Source organism: Chroicocephalus ridibundus, chromosome 1 (assembly GCF_963924245.1).
Source record: "Chroicocephalus ridibundus chromosome 1, bChrRid1.1, whole genome shotgun sequence".
In the NCBI taxonomy this organism is placed as follows: Eukaryota; Metazoa; Chordata; class Aves; order Charadriiformes; family Laridae; genus Chroicocephalus; species Chroicocephalus ridibundus.
This window is the reverse complement of record NC_086284.1, coordinates 156,153,325-156,173,901: the sequence shown is the minus strand read 5'-3', so window position 1 is coordinate 156,173,901 and position 20,577 is coordinate 156,153,325. Positions and strand designations below refer to the sequence as shown.

General features: G+C 40.0%; 1 protein-coding gene across 1 annotated transcript in view; it reads left to right on the top strand.

Annotated features, from left to right (window-relative positions):
- The first annotated feature begins 1,871 nt into the window (after nt 1–1,871).
- Nucleotides 1,872–20,577, top strand: part of MTPN (myotrophin) — a 41,712-nt gene continuing 23,006 nt past the window's right edge. The window contains exon 1 of the mRNA XM_063319641.1: nt 1,872–2,300. Within this exon, the coding sequence (XP_063175711.1) occupies nt 2,229–2,300 (72 nt within the window). The 5' untranslated portion in view covers nt 1,872–2,228. The remainder of the gene's footprint in view (nt 2,301–20,577) is intronic.

The following is a 20,577-nucleotide window of genomic DNA, read 5'->3' as shown; positions in this document are numbered from 1 at the left end:
GAAATTGGATTTAACTTATTAAAAAATCCGAACTAGCTTACCGTTTCTGCAGACTGAAAATTCAGCACTGAAAATTTTTATTTATGCATGTTGTGGGAGCATTTACAAAAAAATGCAAGGGCACTTGACCATTTGTCTTTCACAGTTTTTTGTTTTCTTTTTCTTTAATAACATTAGGAAAAGGAACGGGGACAAAATCATGTGTTTCAAAAATTCTGTTTATAAGTGAAATCCGTAATTAATCCAACTTGAAAGGTTATAATTTTTATTTCTTTGCAAGCAACATTCTAGATATTTCATTTAAATACCATTTAATCCCTGACAAAAATCTGCAAAGCCCTACATATTTAACATTTCTGTGGTTCAGAAATACAAAGAAAACACAGAAATATCACAAGCTGTATGGCACCACCACCCCCTCTTACAAATTTTCTTTGGCTGTATGGTGGAGTGCCCCCTCCTTCTCATTAATAAGAGCATTGGTACTTTAAACAGTATCTGTACATTTTCATACTGTTGCCAGACTGGGTGTGTTGGGGACAGTCACAGCGGAGCAGCTCCAATGGTGTTCAGGATGTTGGGGGGCTGGACTAGATGACCTTTAAAGGCCCCTTCCAACCCAAACTATTCTATGATTCCGCCCCTCTGCTCCTTTCTGGTGAGACCGCCAGCTGGAGCGCTGCATCTGGAGTCCTCACACAAGAAAGACATGGACCTGTTGGTGCGGGTCCAGAGGAGGGCCACGAAGACAATGGATGGAGCAACTCTCCGGTGAGGACAGGCTGAGAGAGTTGTGGTTGTTCAGCCTGGAGAAGAGAAGGCTCGGGGGGGACCTTATTGTGGCCTTTCAGTACTTAAAGGGGGCTTATAAGAAAGATGGGGACAAACTTTTCATCAGGGCCTGTTGCGATAAGGCAAGGGGTAATGGTTTTAACCTAAAAGAGGGATTTTTTTTACAATGAGAGTCGTGAAACACTGGAACAGGTTGCCCAGAGGTGGTTAGTACCTCACTCCCAGAAACATTCAACATCAGGTTGGATGGAGCTTTGATTGACCTGATCTAGTGAGAGATGTCCCTGCTCATTGCAGGGGGGGTGGAACTAGATAGTCTTTAAGGTCCCTTCCAACACAAACTATTCTACGATTCTATGATTCAGTATGATGCTTGCCAGAGGGGGTTAGGAAGAGCGTCTGCCTGTTAGCAGTCAGGCATGATTCACACAACAGGCTGTATGCCCCATATGCAAAACATGTGGTTTCAGAAAACAGATGCAACCGACAAGTGCCAACACATTAATTAATTATCACATACTTCCTTTTATGTCTCCCCGCTCATGTTTTGGAAGCATTACGATAATTATTTGCAGCATGTTCAGTGCCTCGGGTTTTGCAGAACAGCTATTTAGACACTCAGTTCCTCAGTGGGAACAGACACTTCAACAGGCTGAAGCTCTTCAGCCGGGTGGGAGGCAGGAGCCAGCGGTCCGCCGACCCCCAGCGCGGCCTGCCGCGCCCCCGGCCATGCCGCAGCGCCCCGGGCGGAGACTCAACGCCCCACGCGCATCTTCCGCAGGGTCCCGGGCACATGGTGAGGTAAGCGTAGGCTTGCCCACGGCTGAGTTTCACAGGGCTCGCCTGCCCAGCCGGCGGCAGCCTCAGCGGCCCCGCCGGCGAGCGGGCCAGACGGCCTGAGGGGCCCGGCGCAGGCCGCGTCACCATGGCAACCCCCCGGGGCGGCCGGGGGCGGGGCGAGGCGGCGGGAAGTGACGGCGCATGCGCCGAGCCGCTTCCCCCTCTTCTTCCCCCCCCGCCGTATCTCCGGGAACAGCGGGACGCTTACAGTGGGCGCATGCGCGAAGCGGCACTCTGTGGGCGGCGCATGCGCCCCCCGCCGTCTCCCCCCCCGCACTTCCCCCCGTCCCGCGTGGGCGTTTCGGTGGGGTGGGCAGGCGAGCGAAATGGCAACCGGAAGCGGAAGCGCCGCGCGCAAGTAAACCGCTTTTCCCTTCAGTCAGGCGGACGCCGCCGCGCTTCCCTCTGCCCGCGCGCCCGGCCTCGCTGCGCGGCGCCGAGCCCCAACCGCCCTAACTGCCGCCGCCCCCCGACCAACCGCCAGCCCAACCGCCGGCCGGCAGCGAGCGGCCGCCAGCCGGGGGAGGGGCTCCTGCCCGCCGCGCCGTCGCCCTCGCCGCCGCCTCGCCCGCCCGCGTCTCTACTAGGCGGCCGCGATGTCTGACAAGGAGTTCATGTGGGCTCTCAAAAATGGAGACTTGGATGAGGTGAAGGACTACGTGGCCAAGGTAGGAGGAGGAAGCGGCGGCGAGGGCCTGGGGTGGGCGAGGCGGCGCTGCGGGCTGAGGAGGGAGGGATGTGCAGGGAGCCTTCAGGGCCCTCCGTTCGTGGGTCGACCGGGCGGGGCCGCGGGGGTGGCAGGAACCGCGACATGCCTGGGGGCAGGCTCTGTGGGAAGTTCCCGCGGTGGTGGTGAGGGTCCAGGCGGTAGGGCGCGCTCCCCCGCCCCCTCCTCGCTGCTCTCTCGGTTCCTGGGGTTCCTTTTTTCACGCGCCGCCCTGTTCCCCTCCTGCCCCCCGGGTCGACCCTTGTGCGTTTATATGTGCTGGCAGTACGTGAAACTTTCTAAATTGACAGTCCATATCCCAGTCCTGCCTCCCTGATCCTACGTGTATATGCATATGTGTGGCCTTGGTTTGGTTATCCTTCATCTCTGTGCCTCAGGGTTCATCCTTAATAGGGTGATGCTAAGCTACCGGGTGTGTTGAGGCTTAATTCATTAACCTTCTGTAAAGTGTTTTGGTATCTGGTTAGGGTGAGTGCTATTGGAACAGTAGGCACCCGTGTAATGGGTGAATAATCTTCAGGTACATTGTAGTATTTGGAGGCTGGATTCTGTCCTCATTTGCCTTCAGTTGTCAATGAGGTTTGTGGGAAAAGTGTACATAAGGGCAAGATACCGCTTCACTGAATCCTTAGTGTTCAGGAATATCGTCTAGAAACTATTACATCAGAGCAGAGGTTTACATGTAATTTAGCTATAATTATTTAGATCTCTGAACAAGTTAATGATTGTGTTTGGGAGCTTAACACATGCTGACGTATCTTGCTGTGATGACTTGAGTTCTTCCTGCTCCACTTGTCAACTTTGGTTGAAAAGCACTACCCAAACTTATAGCGCTCTTGGCAAAAAGAAATGTGTGCAAGTACTTCCAGCTGCTTTAGTACAAAGTCCAACAGATTAGCTTGAATAGTCTTCTCTGACAGTTTCAGCTACTGGACTTTGCATCAAAGTGGCTGTGCACTCACATACTCTGCTCTCTTTGTATAGTGCTAGAGGTAATAACTGGGAATAATATAATTATCCCACTTCATCTGTTTGATAAGGGTCATGTACCTATGTGTGTGTAATGAAGTTGAATACGACATTAATGCGTCTTATTTCTTCTCCGTTTTGGGGGCCTCCAGAGTGTTTCAGCAGCAGATTTGGATTCTTGCTACAGGTTTTACAGGAATTTCGTGTATACCTAGAGAGCTCACTGCACAATACTTGTGTATCTGTTGCTGAGGCAAAAACTTTGGCAGTAACCATCTTGAATCAGTTTATATCTACAAGATCACTGCAGTACTAATTACAAAGCTTTTCTTTGTATTCCCACTCTGGAAGAGTCGCACTGCAACTCATGTAGCAAATGGATTTATGTGATCACTCTTCATCCGCTTCAGTGCAAAGTCAAATACTTAGTTCTATCTTCTACTGAAAGAGGCTTGAGCCAGCCTCGATGATGCTATAGTAAAGAGGCTGAAGGGCATCATCTAACTGTACTAATGAGGCAGAAATCCTTAAAAGAGAGATACTGTCTGTGGTTAGATGATTACAGTAAAAGAAACCTACAATCCTTGAACAATCTTACATTTTAGAACTGCTTCTAACGTAGAATGGGAATAAACTATGGGAATTTAGAACTGCTTCTAATGTAGAATGGGAATAAACTATGCGAATTTTCTGCTTATTTACAAACAAATCTTGTTAATTTCTTTCTCCCATGTGCAAATATGCTTTCTGTCATCAGCTGTTCAGCATCCTACTTGCCAGTAACACGAGAAGTCTAATGTTTTCTTTTCAGTTCATTATGTTTTCTTGACAGATTGCGGGCTAGTAAACTCTTAGCATGGTTTCCTGTGGAAACAAAGCTTATATGAGCAAGTTTGGACTGCTCCTCTTCCTTCCTTGTGGTTTGTTAATTTTTTGGCTAATTTCTGGTTTTATAGGGGTACTGGTGGGTTTTGTGAAACTGAACGAAGAAAAGGGAGGTACCTTCAGGGAAGAAAAGAGTACAAGAATGAGCTTATGTTTCACTGCACAACAGGAAATGTACATTGAGGAGGGGCAAGAGAACTCTATAAATCCTTGGACTGTACGAGAAGCCTCAGTTGGAACTTCACACTCTTCGTTCCCAAATTAATGAAATATGTGAGGGCAAATCATGCTTTCATAGTTACAGTTCTTAGAAAAGTATCTTTTCCATGCTGGATGTTCTCTTTTGACTGTCTTTCTTATCGGCTGTATGGCTTCTGCTCCCTGCTGCTTTCCTGTTCTAAGTATGATTTAACGTTCAGGAATTTTACTTATATAAACTTTGCAGTAGCAGAAATTTCCTCTGCCTGTAATGTGGGAGGCAGTCTTATATATCTTACAGTCTGCTTCTTCATAAAATTCTTTCTTGTCTGTCTTCCTGAAACTTGATTTCCAACTTCTCACTTGTTTTGTTTCTTGTTTTAGTCTTGTTTCCTCATTAGTTGATTGAAAACAATACAGCTTTTGACTATAGTATTGCCGTTTTACTGGCAATTACAACATAAAGGGTTTGACCTCTGATTTTGTTTCATACCTGAATGGCAGGGCTTGAAATGCTGACCAGATGACCCCGGGCACTTTAAGAATAATAGTAAAAATGGATGTCGTCATTCAGGCTAGAAGAGTTGAACTCTGATAATCAGATAATCTTCACTTGTGTGTAATAAACTGCGGAGGTTCTGTCTTTGGAGCCATTAGTATCTCTCTCTCTTTTTTTTTTTTTAATCTTAGATTTGGTTAGTAGGTACCAAGAAGATGGTAGCTTAATGTCTCTCAGACTTTGATTCAAACAGCAGGTGAAACTTACTTAAAGTACAATGTGAAAACCTTTCTTTTCAATGACATGGTTTATCTTCTGTAAGTAGAAAAAGTTTCTGCCACTTCAGTAGTTCTTGGACAAAGAAAGGTTACAGAGGCAGAAGAGTCTCCATTTGCATTTTATGTATTTCTGTGTAAAGAGATCTTGCATTCTCCTAAAGATGCTTTATTCAGAAAGAATCTTTCACAGAAACAGTAGTTTTGAGGGTGGCAGTGAAACAAACCAATGCCAAATGATACTGTTTTGTTGCCTAGTAAAAGAGATCTTAGTGCTGCCAGTCTGTGCATTTGGAAGACATTGTTGTCTTCTACTCGATAAAAATGTGAAAGATTAATTGTAAAGTTTGAATAGTCCTGTAAGATGTCTGCCTTTTGTAAGAAACACCTTATTGGTCTCTGTTTCTTGACTTGTGTCAACTTTTTCTTTATGGTAAATGTTAAATTTCTACTGAAGTACTGTAGTTAATATGTTATGCTAACACTTAATGGTGTCATCTATTTTTATGATAACTAGATTAAACAGTAGTTCTTACTGTTAGCTTTCTTTGATGTCTTCCTTTTGAATATAGCCAACATATATTGTCTTCAGAGGTGTCTTTGCAGGAACTGAGGGGATTGAAGGAATTCTGCACTCTTCCCACGTACATCCACTCAAATTTTTGAAATTCACCAAGAAAGCAGAAGCTTTCATGGGAATAGATGAATCAAATGTGCAGTTAAATGCGTAAGGAGGACCCACGCGGACTAGAGACACTTGCTTCCCTCAAGGGAGGGAACAGAGGGTTAAAAAGTACTAGTTAGAAGAGCAGCAGGGTATATTAAGCCTGCAGAACTTCTTAATGTGAATGGTGTTTGCTTTTTTTCCTTTTCTTTATCCTGCTTCCCCAGTGGCTAAGTATAATTCCTGTTCAGTCTCTACACACAAAGTTTTTGGCAAGATAAACTTGGATTTGTAAGAAAGAGGTTACAATAAATGTTTGGTCTACAGTAATTTCATCTCCCATAGCTTAACTGAGAATTCCTCACTTTGTGGGCTGCTGTAATCCCTTATATCGTTGCTTCCTAAGCACACCACTGCTTACAGTTATGTTTGATAAATCATCTAACCTAATACTATAAGAATATAGGACAGTCAACCAAACTGGAAGCACCAGATTTTTCCTACTGGGAAGCTGAAGTGATGGTAGGCTGTGAAACAAATGTTTTCAGAAAGTATGTACATGTATCCTTGGCTAGTAGGCATTTCTGGTGTGGAGTCTTGTTTTTTTTAAAGGACAAAACAAACAAAACTAAATCCCTAGAGGACCTTCAATAACTCAACTAGAAAACAGCAACTACCTTTGCATCCTTCACAAAATTATGATACTAGTTGCAGTTCTTTGGGGAATAATGATGTTTGTATACATGTTTTGAGAAATGCAGAAAACTTGACTACTGCAAAACTAACTGAAGAGACTAAACCAAAAACATTGTTTAGAAATACCGTTTTGAAAAAGAGGTAGCGGTCAGGGGTATAGTTAAGGTTTAAGTGTTGTGAAAAAGAGAAGATACTTAAATATGTCTGCGAGAAGAATGATTAGAATGGAGAAATAACTTTTGAGGGGTAACCTCTATTCTTTTGGGTGTCCATTGAAATGACTTCTACTCCTTAAGAAACAAACTAAATGAAAAGGAACGCTTAAACGGTTATTATATTTGGATGGATAACCTGAGCTACAGATTAACCATACCATGGATATATTGAAATTCACCCTGCCTCGCTATGTTGAATGCTGAAATGCACTTCATTATTATAGCTGCATTGATATCTGAATTGCCTCTGGTTTGGAAACAGTTTTCTTGCCTTTAAGTGACAGAGAGCCTGCAATCCTTGCTGGATTACAGTGCAGTGCAAGTATACTTTAGCAGTTTGTCCAGGGGCATATCAGGGCTAGCACTGACCTGTGAGCTGCTGGACTGAGTTTATCCCTTGTGGAGCCTCTTGGATATCTCTGTATTGTAACTCCTCAGTTTTATGCTAATACTTGTACTATATGGGTTTTTCTTTATCTGGAGTATTCTAGGCCTTCTGTCGTTTTCCTCTTGATCACTGAGTGAGCTGGAGTGTGATTTCTAAAGATACAGTTTTGGTTTACTGCTTAGTTCTACTTGAAGTTGGTGTTCAATTTACTGTTTGTAAATTTGAACATGATGACCTAAACCTTTCTTTTATGAAACAAGACAGTTGCTTGCTACAGTAACCTGCTGTTAGCAGGTTCCATATTTGTGGTAGAATTACTCTTAGCTAAAATGCCATAAATATACTGGAAGAACTTTCACAAGAACACAGCTTGGCAGCTGCTTTTTAGTAGTGAGTACAATAAGACGTATAAGGTTGATGGACAAACACCTTTTCAGGATGGCTAATTAATATCCCTGGTCTGACCCGAAAGAGTCTGAGGACATGTGTCAAAGAGTTGCTCACAAATATTAATAGTTTGTGCATCAATTCTGTAAGTAGTTTATAGGAGCAACATGGAGTTACAAACTCACCTGTAAACCTGGTGTTGTGGTGGAATGTATGACTTGCTAACTGAACGAACATCCCAGAATTCTAAAACCTGTCCTTTTTGTGAAGGTACAGATATAACTGATTCTGAAGCCATTTTCATCTGCAATGTAAACAGAGTTCATAAGACAGATCACAAATCTGGAACTGTTGAATGTAGTAGTATCTTTCTGAGATGTTGATGTCAGGCCTATGATTGTTTTGTTTCATAGAATCATAGGGTTGGAAGGGACCTCTGGAGACCATCTAGTCCAACCCCCCTGCCAGAGCAGGGTCACCTAGAGCAGGTTGCACAGGAACGCGTCCAGGGAGGTTTTGAATGTCTCCAGAGATGCAGACTCCGTCACCTCTCTGGATAGCCTGTTCCAGTGCTCTGCCATCTTCAAAGTAAAGAAGTTCCTCCTCATGTTTAGGTGGAACTTCCTATGCTCAAGTTTGTGCCCATTACCTCTTGTCCTGTCCTTGGGCACCACTGAAAAGAGCCTGGCCCCATCCTTCTGACACCCACCCTTTAAGTATTTATAAGTGTTTTTAAGATCCCCCCTCAGCCGTCTTTTTTCCAGACTGAAAAGAGCCAAATCCCTCAGCCTTTCTTCGTAAGAGAGGTGTTCCAGTCCCCTAATCATCTCGGTAGCCCTGGTAGTTTGGTCAATTGGCTTCTGCGCTCTGAAACTCTTGGTGGCTTTAAGAGGTTGCCTAAGTATGTGACTCATGTTTCACTTTTTTGTGCTTAAATAAAAAAAAAAATTAAGTACTTCCTTATTTGTTTCTGTTTGGGCAGTTCTTATTATGCTGACTTGTCCTGTGTCTAACTGGTGTTTGCTACAAAAAGTAGAGAGAGTGATCAAAATCAGATTTTAATAAGCTATTGAATTTAAATCTTTGCTGCTGAAAGTTTTACTAATGTATTCCGTTCCTTAAATTCCTGTTTTGTCTGAGTTTGTGGTCTCTAGTATGATAAGTATGATGGCACAAAGTTAGGAATAAGTTATGAATAACAAGCAGAGAATCCAGTGGTGTGAGGAAAATATTTGCTTCTAGTACTGCTCCTTTTCCTCCCACCCTGCCTTATTCTAACCTCAGTTCTCCCTCCGGTATCAGTTTTATCTTTACCAAATCCTTGTTTTTCAAGCCTAGCTCTTGTCTTGCAATTCAGTTAGTTAATTTTGATTTCAATAGGAGGGCATACGGAAGGTGAGCTAAGGTCTCTAGAAGTCCAAGAGAACAATTCTGTAGTGGTTTGTATTCTGTCTCCATTTAAAATAATGTGCGGAAAGTTGTTTTAGTTGTGAAGATTATGCATTGAATGCTGACTTGGGTACCATGGACTTGGTAAGTCACGCAGGCCGCATAAGTTAAAATACTGAATGAATGGATGTTGCCACAGTGTCAGAATGCATAAATAAAGAATCACATGGACAGTTCACATTAGTCCAAGTAACTTCTGTATGCCTATTCTGAAGGAGCATATTCTTAACTGTTGAGATGACAGGACTTAAAGGTCAAACGTTCTACCCAAGTTTAAGCAGAACATAGTGGACTCAGAAATGCAGGATTCTCAAGTCCGAGAATTTTTGAGACTGAAAGGCTCAAAGGAGTAGATGAAATGTCAAAGAGAAAATTTAGGAAAGATATGGAAAGCTAGGGGATGTATAAAATTGTATTGCTTAAGTCACATATTCATTTTTCTAATACATATCTCCAGCTGAGTGTTCTTAGCTGTTTTACTATGGCTTTGTGTTTATATTTGTTTGAACTTCTGAGTATGTGTCCAGACAAAAGTATGAAAAAAAATTACATCTTTGTACCTAATTTGTACACTTCTGAAGTTGAAGGTTTGTAGTAAGTTATTCTTAATTTTACTTCCCCTAGCAAAAGCTCCATCTTGTATGTTGTATTTACCAATCAATACAATTCTGTGGAAAGAGACAGTTGTCACTTGTGCAGACAGATCTATTACTAGGACAAAAGCAGTAGCTGGAATTACTAGGTGCCAATAACTGACCAGTTGGTTATACAAGAGCTGTTTTTCTTACAAGTTGCAGTTTTAGCAGTTTTGAATAATTGGATATTTTCCTCCTTTAGCTTGTTATGCGGAGGGGCAGGTGCAAATTAGCACAGCTCATATTAAAGAGTTTGAAATCTTTATTGGATGCTGGATATACCATTGGCTTTTTTTACTGCAGGTTGATGTTAGAGCCTATGTTGATTGCAACCACCAATGGTGAATTCTCCAATCACATGCTGCAGGTGGGGAGAGAAACAATAGTTTCCTTTAAATGTTTAAGGGACTGGTATCTGTGTTGTGCTCTCAACACAGTGCAGTTCTGTAGCTTTCTGACTTGCAAAGCAATACAGTGTTAATAAGTCCTATTGAACAAGCTACGGTTCTTGTCTTAATTCTCAGTTTGACTGGAATGTACTTGTGTGTATTTTGGTGTGTGTTGTTTGTTTTTGTTGTTGTTGTTGTGTTTGTTTGTTTTTATATAAATAAAGGGACAGCAAGTAACTTGATGTTATCCTGAAAGTAGTTGAAATCCTGATGAAGGAGAGTAGGAAGGGAAAGAGAAATATGGTCTTGTAAACTAATAAACATGTGAGTATGGCTTTGAAGTAGCTTGAGGGACTTGGGTTTTGGTGCTTTTTAGCACTTTGCCCGTTTTTACGGTCTCTATTAGTTTTTCGTGTGCAGTGTAGTTTTGTAGTTCATTACAGATACATATTATCCCAAGGGTTATTGTGTTTCTCCAAAGAAAGAATTTTTGTAACTTTCTTGCTACAACAAGAATGGTCTAGATTTTTGTCTTTGCTTATATCCATTGCTGCCTTCCTCACTGATTACAGGCCAAAAGGGAAATGGTGAAATCATTTTACTTACCCTTCAGCTACACTTTGAAAATCAGAGTAATTGCATGCAGTGGCTAATAAGCTGAACAGACCAAAACATCACTAGAAAGGTATTCTGGAGATCTGCCTGTCATACTTCCAACCAAAGTTCAAAGAATATTCTGAAGCATATCTAATTATGGAGTCAGTTTATAAAACAGAGTTGTGTGCTCCAAGTTTCTTATGAGCTAAGATCAAGTCTTTATAGTTATTGTCGAATGACTGACACTTTCTTTCCCCAAACTGCAGTAACTTATGAACTTGCTTTTTAACACACTTGTGGCCTATAAATTAGTGATTAGCTTCAAGGAGGAAAGATGAGCTGGAAGGCCATTTGAGACAATAGGTAGAGAGCTGTCCATAGAACAGTTGCTGTCAGCATATCTCTTCTAAACTGTTTTGTTAATGATGCTATGAATGCAAATACCATAGGAAATAAATGTTTTAAAAGGATTTTATGTTTGTTCAAAAACGCTTCCAGTACTTGATTCAAGTAATCCAATTGAGAGGAGGAGGTTTCAGGTTCTTATACAAAAAAGACTGGTCAGGAGAGTTCCAATGAGGTGAAATCTGCATTTCTGTGTATGGCCTGTATAAAAAATTTTGCAGGATCCTCTGTTTTCAAGTGGGGCATTTAGGAGAATCTTTATTTCTTGGATTTCTGGCTTCTCAGTAACTTTAATAATACTATTAACTCTTCCTTGACTAAAGGGGTGGATATTTAGCATGGTTTAAAAAACTTGAATCTAGCCTGTAATAAAGCACTAATTATCTGTTACTTAAATTTATCTCGGAGATAGTAACTAACTCAACAGTAAATGCATTTAATTTCAAAGTAGGTATTAGAGTATAACAGTCTTCAGTTCTTGTGACAAGTTAATAGACTGTACTTACTAAAGCACTGTCAACAGTAGTTCCTGGTAAAAACTGGAGAAAATAGCTTAACTTATGTAGATGGATTGTTTAAATTATAAAAGTGCAATATCAATATTGGTAAGTGTTAATGACAGTATTACAGTGAACTGAATACTCAAAGCGTATATAACTAGTTTACAGAGCCATTCTGTGGATATTAATGTGTATGGTTTTTTTCAAGCAGCATTTATTTTATGTATTTAAAAATAACTTTCCTGATCAAGTTTTTTTACTTCCATGTTTTGTGTGATTCCAGTCATCAGCTGCTTCAATGTATCAACAAAAATCTGTGTTAAGGCACAAAACTTATAGAACTTTTAATATTTCATATCTTTTTATGCATTGCTGTGTGAAGAAAATGTAAACTCAGTGTGCACAGGAAAATAATGACTGCTAATCTTAATATGAAAACTTCCTTAGAAGCTAAGCTTCATTGCTTTGGGTTTGACAGAACACTTGATCTTGCCTTGGACATATCCTTTGTTCAGATTCTAGAGAAATCAGTCATGCTTATCATGCTAAGCCCCAGTTACAACATTTGAATTCAGTATTTTTTAAACTATAGCAGTAATATTTTGAAGGTATACTCATCTTCCTGTTTATCCTTTCATGAATTCATGGAGTACAACCATAACTTTGAGAACTCGTGTTTATTATTGTGGGTTGGTGTTTTTTTATTATTATTGTTAGTTTTTTAGATCAAGCATAGAAGTCAAAATATCAAGCTGGCATCTATTGAAACTGAAACCAAATAGCTGGCACCTACTGTTCTCCTAGAAGGAAATCAGTCACTTCCTGGGCATTCTTTGGACAACATGTACTGAGCATTTTAATACAGATGTTGAGGCTCTTACAGTAATTGAAAATGCTTTCATTCAGAGCTAACAACCAAGTGCAGATTGGATGGTAATGGCTTTGATTCTTTGCTCAGATGGTTAACTTTTGGAGCAATGACCTAATGATGGAAATAGCCTGAATCCTATTAGTAAACCTTTGGATTGCTTTATCCTTGAACTTAATATTTTACTCTAATACAAACTTAGTGGCACCAAGGAAGTGAAGCATGGTACAGTGTATTTTTATTTGTCCAAACTTGCTTTCAGTATTCCATGATTAGATGATCTGACGTGTTAAGCTTGAGTTTGTATGAAACTACATGAATAGGTGTTTTGTAGATTTTTCTGTTTTGATAGTGTCGTCTGTTGTCAGTCTGCTGATGGTATAGTACTGAATCACTGAGCCCTCATCTGATTTGTGGTTTAAGTATGGTTGATGTCTCCTGTTTAGCAATCATTTGGCACGCATGTGGGCTGGAGTATTTTCTGTTTAGTATACCCTCAGAGTGGATATCATCAGTGGGTAGAAATCAGATCATCCAAATCAGATCAAAATGCAGCAGTGTTAAAACATGGAGTCTGGCCAGTCACTTCTGGAGGAAAAACCCTTTTAAGCCAGCTCAGTGTTGCCTGTGAAAATGGATGCTGCACTGTGTTCGATGGATACAGTACTTAACACATCTCTTTAGAATGAACGTTAGTTTTATGTCAAGGTACACGGTCATTAGACCTGTCTGTGATTCCTCACAACCATTTAACCGCTAATTCTTATTTTTGGTTGTGACACATGATCATGTATGATAGACAAGCCCTCGTGCTATAACTAAAGCATTTTAATTTTAATTCCAAACTCTAACAATTCTTCTAAGCAGAGGTAGCTTGGAAAGTGTCTGATCATTGACTGTTTCTGTTTGTGATCTAGAATATTTAGTGCAGTAACACTCATCAATTAAAATAGTAGTTTGGACGGAGAGTCTCTTGTTAGAAGAAATACCTTTGTCTGCTACAGCTTATTCTGTCAGAACTAGTTGCTGCCATTATTGTGAGCTGTTGCCTAACAGGCGAGTGCTTTTGGATGAAACTTCTAAATAGGAATTCATAAGAGCTAAGAGAAGCCACAAAACTGGTCCTTTTATTCCTGTTTCATCACTTGCTAATGGAAATGGTGAGTGGTTTCCACTATTTTTCACTTAAGTTTTAGATTAAGGATTTGTGGGGGGAGAACAACTGTTTTCGATAATGCATATGTTTGACACATCTCTGAAGCTGGGATTGTAGCATAAGTTTCTAGAAGCTGTAGCTAGGAAACAGTAGGTTCGTTACTGTTCTGTTGAACAACTCATGTATCAGGTTAGTTTGTCTCTAAAAGTGCTGATACAACAACTGAAGCACAAACGGCTCAGTAGTTCAGTTTATTTGGCAGTTGTTTCTGGACTTGTATTCTTTTGACTGAGACAAAAGACTTCAGATTGCATTTGATTATGGTTGATAAGCTAAATACTTGTTTACCACTAATAAATAAAACCTGAAAGTATGCTTGATAAGTACCTTTTTGTTGACTTAAGCCAAAATAAGTGTAGAGGTGCTTATAAAAGCTTTTCGGAGTACTTTAAATGCCATATCAAGACAGGCAAAAGCCAGCATCAGGCTAATAATTCATTTTCTTAACTTGTGTAGACCAAGTATTGATGTTATCATTAGCAGCTGAGGCTTCTGTCAAAGTAGAGAATTGCAAAGTAGATACTGATTTTAAACATACATGGACATCTACATCTTCCTGCTGTGGTTGTAGAACTTGCTGCAAAATGCCAACTGGAGAGAGTCACACTATCATCAGAACAGAAGATACCTCTTTTTGATAAACCTTTGAGGGTCCTTTAGCAGGAATGTTATGCTGAAATTCTTTGAGTAACCTTTTTTCAGCTTTTTAAATATTGAAGCTCAGGTGGATGTGGCAAGCAAAACTAATAGCAAAGACTAGATGTGGATCCAGAACAGCAATGAAAACTTGCTATTGATGTCTTCGGCCTCTTAGACACAGAGATTTAACTTTCTGTATTCAAGAAGTTCCCTTCTCAACATCTGTTCATTTGATTTTACTTTTTGATCATCTGCAGGGTTTCTTGTGGATGTTTTTGCTATTTTTGTTTGTTTCAGTAAAATGTGATAAGAAGGTGGTATAAAGACCGCTTGTCCCAAATATTGCCCATAGCATACAGGGTAGAAAGAAGACAGCTTTGAGAAAATTCCTTGTTGCTCCAATTTATGAAATTTAGAGGACAGGGAATAAAAAAACCCAGCAGTGTCAAAAAGGCACTATTAAATATCTCTTGCTGTGAACACGAAGATAATCAGTAGAAAGGCTTAGCTAATGCAGTTGCTCTCAGCCATTAAACAAAAACCAAGGAACTTCCAGATCTTCTGAAATTCTCTAAGTGGAAAATAGTTATCCCATATAATAAATCTAGGTCACTTGCTTCTGTTCAGTTGTCCACAGACAACTGTGGTCCACTTGGGCTACAGCTGGAAAACTACTGGAATGGTCAGAATTTGCTGAACCTCTAACCAACAGCAGCATTAGTCTCTCTCTGGCAGGCTGAATGAGACAGGGTTACATTAATTTATTTAGTGGACTGACAGTAAGTAAATTTTGAAAACATAGAGGATTTAAATGAAAACTTGAATCCTGGACAAAATTTTTGCAGTTGCCATGGGAAACTGCTGGCTTGCAGTTACAATGAGTTGATTTCTCAGCTTTGGCAGGAACTTACTGCTGGTTTTTAACTGAAGAAATCTGCTTCAAAATCATAAACAATTCACAAATTGCAACCCTTAATCTTTTTCCTTTCCTTTCTACTCTTTGGACTTCACCCAGCCTTTGATTTACTAGTTACTTCACTGTGTTGTTACTTTTCGATTGAACATTGACCAGGGCAACAAGGTCATTTTTCGTGTGAATCAGAAGATGAGACAAGAAAACTTGAGACTCGATAATCTTGCTGAGCAGAATATATAGAAAACTGTTGCTTCTCCTTAGGCTTCTTGCACTGTATGAGGAGTTTTTTCAACACATCAGATTGAGTGGAAATGTGGAATTTATCTTTTCATCTGCTCTGCCCAATTCTTAGTTCTGCAGTCCCTGAAGCATCACATGTCAAGAGCTTTTTCCTCTTACAGGGAAAAAAAATAATGTATGAAAACTTAAATAATATGCTGCATTGACTTGTGTTATGAGCTGGTCACTTGAATTGTTCTTGTTTCTAATTAGTAAAAATGGACAGGAATGTGAAAATGGTATGGTTAGCCTAGGGTTATGGTGAAATACCCAGAAGCTTACAAAATTGGCTTTCTTGACTAAAGTACTAAACTAGAAGTTCAGTTATCTTCATGTTTGTATTAATACAGCTGATGTGAGGGTGTGTCTACTGTAGCAATTTAAAAATGAATCAGTTTCAGTAATGGATGCAGATATTTAACCCTTCTGCTCTACCCAGCAGAAACCGCTTCAGGCTAGCGTTCCATTTAGTTACCATGACAAAATTTCTAGAGAAAATTGTGTAACCAACTTGGGAAAAGAGAGTATTTTGAGTAGTGTTAATTTTAACCCTTGAAAACTAGAAATAAGGTTTTAAGAAAAGCCATTAGGCCTGAATTACTGAGTTCATTTTAAGGGTGTTTCTGTCGGTAATCTCCAACCACCTTTGAAAGTGGTGGCGTCGATTTTGGTTGGCTAAATCAGTTTATATCTTGTCAAGAATGAAAACTGCTTCTTCAAAGTCAGTGCTGCTTTTTAGACCCTGTTACTATTCTATGGGGGGAAAAGCTCAGTTGAACTACAATGCCACCTCAAAAAAACTGGAACGTTGTGGTATTGTTGAAGTGAAGACCTAAAGTGCAGACCAAGTGAATAGTTCTATATAGTGACCTCTGTTGTTAAGAACTGGTGTTCTATAATGCTGTCAGATTTCTTCAACGTATTTTACAGAAATAGATATATTGGAACAAAGGACACCTACAAATCTAACTTTAAGGTTAGCAGTATGTGAATCAACTTGTTGGCAGTCATAAGGTGAGAACTAGGGTTACAGAATAGAATACATACGGAGCCACTCCAGAGACAGACTGAGGAGGATGAAAGCACTTTTGATCAGGTAATATGAGCAATCTGGGCTCTCTGCACATAGGCCCATAGAATGTTTCAATAGTGAGAAAATTTCAGTAGTAAGAAAACTGAGATAGTAGCACTTGACTTTTCCATGGTAAACATTGGTTTATTTTTTTTGTACTGGCAAAAGTAAAAAGAGGGGTTTTTGTGTTTGAACTCATAGCATTCAATTTTAGTTCTCTTGAGTCTTTCAAGAAAGCTTATTTAAAACCAGGGTATTTGAGGTTCCAATTATCTGCTTAAGCAACTGATTGGTGGAAGAAGAATTCAGGGGAGGTGAGCTATAAAATTCCGTTTCTATGATGGAAGATCAGATTGCCTCCTTTTTTGGTGATGTTTAAATATAAATGAGATGATACTGCAGCCTGTCTAAAGTAAGGACGGTTAAGGTGTTTTAGGGGCCTTTCTTTGCATTCTGGGACTTTCTCATGACAGCATGAGAAGTGTTGAGTTGAGAGAGTGCTTTTCAAGGCTGTTACTTGGGCATAGAGCTTGTGTCTATGGTCACAGATTTTGAGGAATCTAACTGATACACAGAGTTACACAGAGGGTGAAAGCAAAATGGCCTGTTGGAAGGAATGTAGAAATATTGCATGAATGTGCAGGGTTGGAGGTAAGACAGCCAAAGTTCAGTTGAAGTTGAAACTGGCAAGGAATCTCAAGGGCAATAGAAGGGGCTAGTGCATTGATAAAGGAAGAAAGGAGAATGTTCCTGATGAATCTGAGAAAGCAAACATCACGCTTATATTCAAGAACAATGAGAAGGAAGATCTGGGGAACTGTAGGTATGTCAGCTTAGCCTCAGTCTCTGGGAAGGCTATGGAGCAAATCCACCTCCTCCTAAAACCCATTTCACCCTGTAAGGATACAGCGAGTGACCAAGTTGAAGTTTGTGGTATATGGACTGGGTAAGTGGACTGTAAGGTTGGTGGAAAATTGGCTGGGCTGTTGGACTCAAAGCATTGTCATTGGCAACATCGCTTCTAAGTGGTGCCTGGTTACCAGTGTCATCTATCAGGGATTGGTATTATTCCTTAATATTATTGTTGGTGACCTAGACAATGGGATGCCTTTACCAATAGGGACAATAGGATAGAAAGAAGTAAACCCAGCCACCTGTACAAGCTGGGGACTAGTTGGCTAGGTAAGAGCTTTTTAGAAAAGGTTTTCAGGGTCCTGGTTGACATCAAGCTGCAGATGAGTCTGCAGTGTGCCCTTTCATTATTGAAAGCCAGCAGCATACTGGGCTTTATTAGCAAGAAAACAGCCAGCAGATTGAAAGAAATTTTTCCCTTCTTACCACTTCTGAAGCTACATATGAGTACTGTGTCCAGTTCTGGGCTTCCTAGTACAAGAAAGGGCACTAACGTACTGCAACATGTTCAGAGTCAAGAGTTTGAACACCATCAGGATTGATGAGGACATACAAGGAGATGCTGTTAGAATTGTGGTGGTTTGGGGGTCTCTTTAGGTTTTTTTGTTGTTGTGGGTGTGGTTTTTTTTTTATTTCCTCTGAAGAAGAGAAGATAAAGGGAAGATTTTTATTGCTCTTTGTATGCCGAGGGCAGGATATAGAGAAGTTTGCCTGGAGGTGCACAGTGAATGTGTAAAAGGCAACAGTTCTAGTTGGAATGTGAGAAATTTCAGTTAGGTATAAGAGAAAAATATTTTACTGTGAGGATGATCAAGTCCTGGGAAGGACTTGTGCCTAGAGATCTTGTGGGATCCTTCATCCTTGGAGGTGTATGGAGCTCAGCTGGGCAATGTCCTGAGCAGCCTGATCTGACTGGACCTACTTTGAGCGGTTGTTGGACTAGATAACCTCCAGAGGTCCCTTTCACCCTTAAATAGTCTGTGATTCCATGAGTCATTAGATTTACAAGCTTGTAGAATTAAACTGTCCTTATATTTTTAGATTATTAGTCAAGTCTCAGGAAGTGTGGTATTTGTGTTTTCCTTCATTACCACCAGTGTTTATGACCCATGGATTAGTTATATAAAAATATCATTTTATGTTTTTACTGTTACAGCAAGTAGAATAAGGGCAAAAGTTTTTGTTTGACTTAAAATTGTGAGCTTGAAAATATTGTTTTAGAAGTTATAGAACAATTGACCTTGAAGAATAAAAGTATATAGAACAAAGGGGTGTTTTTTCAGTTGTTTCTGCTGTATTGTTTTTAAGGATTCTCAGTTAAGGTGTTTAGATCTGCAGTGCTAGAGAGGTAACTTTTCGATTAGATGAGCCCCAGAGCTGACATGTGACAACAGTAAACAGTTGAAAAGTCTGTGAACATAAAACTGAAACAAACACAGGTTAAGCAGTGAGCTTTAGCTTAAATACTTAAGACACAACCATTTTGAGAATCCAAGTAGAATGACAAAGATAGCTAAGTGTATTTTTATCTTCAGAGTGCTTATATGTTGTTTGGTTCTGTTTTGGTCATTTCTTTTTTCGTTTTTAAAGTCTTTCCAGAGACGGGTGAATCCAGAAAAAGTTATACTGGGGAATGATTGAAGGGGTGTGAGCTGACTCACTCAGACTTTGAGAAAAGGAAAGAGAGTATTAGGGGAAGCATAAACACACACACACACACACACACACACACACACCTGTCCCCATTGTGGAAGTGTGAGATTGTCTGTTGAACCCTGTTTGAGTATATGGCTGATAATTTTTTTTCAAGGTGTAGTTTGTCCAAGCTTGCTCTCCTTCAGAAGACTAAGGAATACATTCTTAAGTGATTGCGAAGCTCAGGTTATCTATGTTCCGCTTAAAAAATATAGAACTTACTCTTTCAGACAATTAGGTGTGAAAACTAAAAATGAGTTAAGTTGGAAGGAAAGATTTCATTCAGTGGATACCAATATAGTTTCAGTTATGGCAAAATATGTCTTCAAAATGTATCTAACAGCATAAATTACAGTTTACTTCTGCTGGTTTCATTTTACAAAGTTAAAATTAAATTGGGACACCTGACCGTGGTATTTTCAATCAGAGGGGGAACTCTGCATTCAGAATATCACAGTGTAAGAAAGATCTTTATGTTTCAGTTACATCCAATAGCAATGATGGAGGTATATCAAAGCTTACCTAGCTATCTACTAGGAATTTGGTTTTATTTTAAAAGACAACTCATGCTCTTGAAGATGAGCATAGAAAGTAGATGCTACGCTGAATTTCATCTGTTTGTTTTCAAATGTTTCTTCTGTCATAAAATCCCAGGAGGATTCTTTTTTTGTTTTTACAACATGCACTTTAAAGTGAAGAATGTTGCATAAAGGGATATTACATGTGATTCTTCTGCTATAAAGGCCATGCATTATGCTGTGACAAAGAAACAAAAAGGCACAATACCTTAATTTTACTTTTTCTTTCATTCACACATATTTGCCTATTGCTCCTACACTGGAGTAACATTAAGTGCCCAAAACCTGAGATGCTGCTGCTTTCCATTGAATTCTTAACATCTTTTGCTATAGATCTGTACAGTGAGATTGCTTGGAAATACTTCTGATAAACTATTTCACTTAGTCTCTTTGTTGACTTTTTAAAAACAGATACAACAGTGTGAACAAAAGCCTGTGGGGAAGATAGAAAAATATGAAGTGTTCAGAAGTAATATTCTCAATACATAGTAAGATATTGCAAGTATCTCATCCCTAGGACTTAAACTTTTCTTTGTAGGAAGAGGATTCTTCACTCTTTCTCTTTTCCACTCAGACAACAACAATAAAGTTATTGCTATATTTAAAATGTCAGAGTTATCTAAGACTCTGTAAGAATGGCCGTCTCTTGTACGCAAAGAGATCAAAGTAATGCAACAGACTGTATAGTGAGTTTATCTTTTTCCAGAATAATGGAGACAGGAATTACCTAGTAGTGTAGTTCCTGTAGGATGCTTCCCTGTGCTCTAAGGACCTCTGATTGCATGGAATCTGTTTTCCTTCATTAAAACTGGAATGAAAGGAGTGCATGAAATGTGGAGTTGAAGTTATTTCTGTATGACAGGATAAGTACAGATGGGGACATGAAGCTGTT